The sequence below is a fragment of the Cucurbita pepo genome, chromosome LG12 (assembly GCF_002806865.2).
Source record: "Cucurbita pepo subsp. pepo cultivar mu-cu-16 chromosome LG12, ASM280686v2, whole genome shotgun sequence".
Lineage (NCBI taxonomy): Eukaryota > Viridiplantae > Streptophyta > Magnoliopsida > Cucurbitales > Cucurbitaceae > Cucurbita > Cucurbita pepo.
The window spans coordinates 1,620,261-1,627,001 of NC_036649.1; the positions used below are offsets into that span (position 1 = coordinate 1,620,261).

The 6,741-nt window shown below is 35.6% G+C and overlaps 1 protein-coding gene across 1 annotated transcript; it reads left to right on the top strand.

Moving 5' to 3' along the window:
• Nucleotides 1-146: 146 nt before the first annotated feature.
• On the top strand, nucleotides 147-5,808 carry LOC111807695 (uncharacterized protein At4g15545-like; the record flags this gene model as incomplete). Its single annotated transcript, XM_023693524.1, is given in 9 exon segments — nucleotides 147-389; nucleotides 489-557; nucleotides 924-977; nucleotides 1,679-1,748; nucleotides 1,948-2,043; nucleotides 2,461-2,709; nucleotides 4,915-4,957; nucleotides 5,360-5,438; nucleotides 5,549-5,808. Coding segments are annotated over 9 exon segments (996 nt in total), but the record flags the coding sequence as incomplete, so codon positions are not given.
• Between the last annotated feature and the right edge of the window lie 933 nt (nucleotides 5,809-6,741).

Below are 6,741 nucleotides of genomic sequence, written 5' to 3' on the forward strand. Positions count from 1 at the left end.
AAAAAAAAAAAAAAAAAAACAAAGGTTTATGAATTATGATAAGAAAAACAAAATGAAAAAAGAAAAAAAAGAAAAAAAAAAAAAGGAGAGAGAAAATGGAAGAGAGAGAAACGAGGGAGGAGGAATCCGGTGTTGCCAATTTTGGACTTCCCGAGGAAGTACTGGAAGTTTTACCGTCGGATCCATTCGAGCTGCTCGATGTGGCTCGGAGAATCACCTCCATTGCTCTCTCGACGCGTGTTTCTGTTCTCGAATCCGAATCCGCCGCTCTCCATGCTCAGCTTTCCGAGAAGGATGCACTCATTGTCGAGCTGCAATCGCAGATCGAATCCATCGATGCCGCTTTATTCGAGAAATCCGAAATTCTCGCCCGCGCCGATCCGGAAAAGGTCCAGCCGATTCGTTTTGTTTTTTTATTTTTTGCTTTTGGTTGCTATTTGTAATTTGTTTGATTTGGATTGTGCATTTGTGCTCGTTGCAATTTGCAGGAGGCGTTGTTGCAAGAGAACGCGTCGCTTTCGAACACCGTGAAGAAGCTCACTCGAGATGTCTCGAAGGTATAATCGTAGTTTTACAATCCTTATGTTCGTATATTTTGAAATTTTTGCAACTCCAAGTTTGCATTATCATTCCGAGTTATTTAGGAGTTGCAATGGAATCAGATTATAATGCGAAGTATGGATTGTACACTTCTAAAAGTAATGCTTTGAATCATGATAAATTGACTTCCGAATTTTTGTTGAGTAACTTGAAATAGTTGAAATCACTTCACAATTTAAAATTCACAAGTTAATTTTTATATGGAAGAAAATGGTGGAACGTTTCGGAGTTAACAAGTAGTACAGGGGCTACCGCCATTAATATCTTTAAAGTTCTTTAGTTTATCTCTGACATAAGAAGATTGGTTCATGCATTGTTTGCAGTTGGAGGTCTTCAGAAAGACGCTTATGCAGTCCCTACACGAGGAAGACAACAACGTAAGTTGTCTATCCAATACCAAATTATCAATATTGGTCAAGTGATTCGAGAATGTTTTGTCTAGCCACAAAAGTAAATCAATAAAAACTTTAAATATTATGAAGTTTGATTGATTTTGGCCCTTCTTAAAATGTAAATTTTTGTTTTTATACTTTTCACTTTTGTTCATCTTTGTCTCTTTACTTTAAAAATGTCTATCTTGGTTCGTGTAGTTATATAAACTCACTATGGTAATCAGTAACACAAATTTTGCAGGGGATGGAAATCCTTATGTAGTCATAACTTCGTTTTTTAAAAAATTATTGGGTATAGTATTATGCAACGACCCAGATCCACCGCTAGCAGATATTGTCCTCTTTAGGCTTTCCCTTTCGGGCTTCCCCTCAAGGCTTTAAAACGCGTCTGCTAGGGGAAGGTTTCCACACCCTTATAAATGGTGATTTGTTCTCCTCCCAACCAATGTGGGACATCACAAAAAATGAACGAAAGGAACCAAAATCAGCATTTTCAAATTTCAAGACCAAAATGGGTGAAAACTGTACATACAAAACCAAAATGAACCAAATATTTACTGATAGGGACGAAAATAGCATTTTTTTATCCCGAACAAGTGCTGTGATGATGCAGAATTGTTGGCACTTTGTTCTAAATCCATCAACTTCTTGATTCTGATTCCAACCCTGTTTGGGCTACACTATAGACTGGAGGCTCAGAGGCTGCTGTCAAAATAGAGAGTCAGCAAAGTTTGCCCTCTACTCCGCTCGTTGGAGGTAATACAAGTTACTCGAAATCATTTACTGTGTTTGCACAATATCATTGAACTTGTTCGTAGATTGATTTTTCATGGCCTACTTGTAGTTGTATAGCACGTAAATCGTTCTTTAGATAACCAATTTGATTACTTTTCTACGGACTTTTCCAATTTCCCTTGATCCACTTGGTTCTGACTTCAACATTTATCTGTTTTAGAAGATAATCTGACATTGCCGCCATCTAAAAACTCATCAATCCAGAGCAACACTTCTGAAACTGTGAATTCTGTAAAAGAAGAGCATGAGGGAGATGGTAAGTAATACACGAACTGATAACTGTAGCAAATTTCTCATATATATAATCACAAATTCTTATGGAACAAGTTTAGTTTTAATCATTTCTAGAATTAGAATATCGATCTTGATATTGATATTGGTATTCTTATGGCTATATCAATGGATATATCGATATCGATGAATATTTCTATAAATAAAAAAAATTATAAAACTTATTTAAACTAAGTTATAGATCTTGTTATCAATGTAAATTTTCGTATTGAGATTTATAGATGATACATTTTTTTTGTTTTATGGATATTTCTTAAAGATATAAAAGATGATTCATAGGTATTTTAATCTTTGTTTCTAACTGACACAAAATTTAAGACAGATTTGTATCTTTCAGCCCAGATTACGTTGTTTTTCACTTTTCTTTATCCCTCTGTTGCAGTGACCACTTCAAGGCCTCGTATATCAAACAGACTTCTGTTAGCATCACAGACTAGCACACCTCGGCTATCACCTCCCGGTTCTCCTCCCATTACTTCTGCATCTGTGTCTCCTACGAGAAGGTCTAATCCTGTTTCCCCAAAGCGTCATGCGATGTCATTCTCTGTCTCAAGGGGTGTGTTCGATAGGACCTCTATGTATTCACCCGTCGGCAATCACAGCTCAAGCCCTCAAGCAGGAACTCATACTGGTTTGTTCCTAAAACTCTTATCCTTGCAGGGTGGTACTTCAGAATTATATTGCTTGCACATTATAAGATATCTTTAGGAATGGGTGGGTGTATGTGCCAAATTCGAATTTGGAAAAAAAGAACTCTGGTTGGTTGTAGTGCACTTCTAGTTGGGGAATATTTTAGTGTTTTCTTTTCTTTTCTCATCCTTCTTATCTGATGGCTTTTCAGGTCTCTTTTACGCATTTTAAGTGGTTTGGGTAAAAAAAAAAAAAAAAAAAATCATAAAGAGGGGTTGGTTTTAACATAATTCTAAAAAAGGGAATCGTTTTTTAGATAGACAAATTTGATAAATAGTTTCTTACCAAACAAGTTATGCATAAAATTATCACGTTTCATTCAGTAAAACACCTTATTTCTGTTAAGATTCTTGAAACTATATAAAAAGAGTATTAAACATAACAAAAAAACATGGCTTTCATCTGCTGAAAATAGTGTTGTGTGCTGAAATTTCATTTCAGCTATCCTATAGGATTATATATATTATGCTAATTAATGCATTTATGTTGGAAAGATCTGTGGGTGGGATTAGACCCCTTTGCTCAATGTTTTCTCGTTTCTAGTCTTCCATTAAAAATTGTTTGGTTACTGATTTTCTAATCTGGTCGGGGAGTTCGGTTTATTTCTCTATTGGTTTCTGTCGCTCGTTAACTAAGGGAAACGGCGTAGATTGTTACTCTCTTGTCTTTGATTGGGGAGTATAATTTTAGACTTGGGAGAAGGGATGTTCGCATTTGGAGTCCCAATCCTTATGAGGTTCTCTTGTAAATCTTTATTTCTTTGGTTTTTTGGACCCTTTCTGTCTTTGACGCTCTTAGAGGATTAAGATTCCTAAGAAGATTAAGTTCTTTACCTGTCAAGTCTTACATGGTCGAGTGAACACTTTGGATCGGCTCTCAAGGGTTATCCCTTGTTAGTTGGCCTGTTTTGTTGTATTCTTTGTTATAAAACACATAGGAAATGTGAGAGCTTGCTTGTCAGTCGGAGGGACATTAGGGATATGATGGAGTATGTACGAAATGATGGAGAACTACGACGGGTTGACATGCATTTTGTTCTTTGGATTCAATAAGTATTGCATGACCGAATAATTCAAGGAGGGGTGCACTATGGGGAGAGTTCTTTTAAGTAGATGACTCGTTGGGCCATCGCATTGTTTTGAGATCTTTGGAGAGAGAGAAATAATAGAGTGTGTAGAGGCGTGGAGAGGGATCCTAGCGACATTTTATACCGTGTTAGGCTTCATGTTTCTCTATGAGCTTCGATTTCAAAGATCTTTTGCAACTGTACTATAGACACTATATTATGTAGTTGGAGCTCCTTCCCTTGTATTCTTTCGTTTTTCTGAAAGAAAGTTGTAATAAGAATTAAAAAAAACAAGTGGGATGTGTAATATTTACATAATTACAAAATATGAAGCATTATTTTCTGAGCAGGTGGTGAAAGTATTATTGTAGTTCTGTTTTAGTCTCATTTCTGACCAGATCATATTGCATCATCTATCCGTCTCTAAGCATGGTAGCTTATCTTCAACACTTTTAATAACTAAAAGTGAGCGAAGTGTCACAATCGCACTTTTGATGGCAGTGGACTTGCGATTGTGCGGCACTCACTTTCCAACAACAAGTGAGCTAAGCCAATTCGTTCTTACGTCGCCTACGGCCAAGCGACGTATGCTCAAGCCTCTGGCTTCAGTTTAAGAAGAAGGTCTTAGAAAACAAGGGCAGAGAGAGATTTTCGAAAGAGAGATTTTGAAAGAGGTGTTATATATGCAAGCAAGAGAGTAACAACAACGACTCACATTATATAACTATTGGTAGGGAGAAGTTGACAACTAGTCATATTCCCTATAGTACATTTTGTGACAACTAATCATAACCCCTATAGTACATTTTGAGGCATTTCATGTTTAGCAGGCCTAGACATGATTTTTTAGACACGTCATACTGCCTAGAAATACAAGTAAAACACTAGAACATGGAAAGACATAAAGGATTTGGCTTGTCATGGACATGCGGCCATGGGCAACACGCCTTGGACGAGCATCACTGTAACACCAAGCATCATACCTTCTTTCATTGTGTATCCACCAACAAATTTTTTGTTGCATTTGAAGAATGTAACTGAATGTTTTAATCTCGTTTATGTTTATAAATCATTTTTCAGGACGAACTCGAGTTGATGGGAAAGAATTCTTCCGCCAAGTGAGGTAAGAACTGGTTGTAGCATAGGAGTTCGAACATCAAACAATATCGAACCTAGTAGATCATTAGGATGGTAGTTGTCTATCATGAAATTTATTTATTATAACGGATGTACTTTCGTTAAGCTAACTCGAGATGCTACATTTAAACAATATTAACGCAAGGCATCTTCGGGAATGATACTTTGTCATGTCGAATCATTCTCAAACATGTCTTTTGTTATTCAAATTCAATTTAATATTTAATTTTACAGTTTTAAATGTAATTTTCATACATTTTAATTGATTTTAAATCATTTTAAAATCACTTCTAAACATATCGAATATAAGGAATACTGCATTTCGTACGTGCCTGCGAATTCTGTATTTGTTCAATATAAATGTTATTAATTTGCCCGTCTTCTGTAGGAGCCGGTTGTCGTATGAGCAGTTCAGTTCATTCTTAACCAGTGTCAAAGAGTTGAATGCCCATAAGCAAACGAAAGAGGTATTGTCCTCTTTCTCTCCGCACACGCACACGCACACGCACACGCACACGCACACGCACACGCACACGGGCACGGTTAAACATGTATGAAACATCTTTTGATATTTCAGGAGACCCTTCGAAAGGCTGATGAGATATTTGGGCCGGATAACAAGGACCTGTTCACTATATTTGAAGGTTTGATTACACGTAATCTTCACTGAAAATCTTTTGTATATAACATATGTAGCGTTCATAAGCACTGATATTCGCATCTCTCAACTTCTATTTAAGCTTTGTATCTATAACATATATTCATTGAAATAAATTTACCAACTTCTAGCATTATTCTAGAGACCTTCATGAGAATAATTCAATGATATTTCCCTGAGATGGTTTGTGCAAATGAATGAGTTATTATAAGTCTAAAAATCGTGAAGTTGATGACAGTACGTAATGGGTTTACGGACAATATCTGCTAGCATTGAGTTATGGCTGTTATAAATAGTATTAGAGCTAGACACTGGGCGGTGAATCAGCAAAGACGATGGGCCTCTAAGGGGAGTGGATTATAAAATCCCACGTCAGTTGGAGAGGGATCTAAACATTCTTTATAAGGGTGTGGAAACCTCTCTCTAGTAGATGTGTTTTAAAACCGTGAGGCTAACGACGATACATAACGGACTAAAGCGGACAATATCTCCTCGTGGTGAGCTTAGACTATTTACAAACAAGAAATCTTGATTTATTGGAACAGGTTTAGAGTTTATTATTTGCATAAAAAGTAGATTTTATAAGTTTAAATTTACGTGCCTATTATCGACTCGGTTCTTGTCTCGAGTTGTAAAATAGGAGCACAGTTCATTACTCTTTGCCTTATTATGTCTAGGTCTATACTTCAAAAGTAGCTTGATGATTGGGAAAAGTATAACCATTTCTTTTCAGAATTCTGATATTAGAAGCTTATTACTTAGGAAATGGAAAGTTTATATTAATTAATTAATCAATTAATCAATTAATTAATTATTATTATTAATGTTTCCCATATAATTGAGATTTGGCCAGAGAGGCCAGATTGATGGATACTGTTGTTGAGATCCAATCTTTTAAAGGAAGCAAATTCCTCCCTCTACGTTACCCTTTTTCACATCTTTAAGAAAGGCTTTTAATCCTGTATAATTGATGTTTTTAGAAGTCGAAACAAACAATAATGGCTATTTTATTTTATTTTATTTATTTTTTCGTGATGAAAAAAATATTTTTTTTAAATATTTCTGAAATTTAAATAATGCAACTTTTTTTTTTTTTTTTTTTTTTTTTTTTT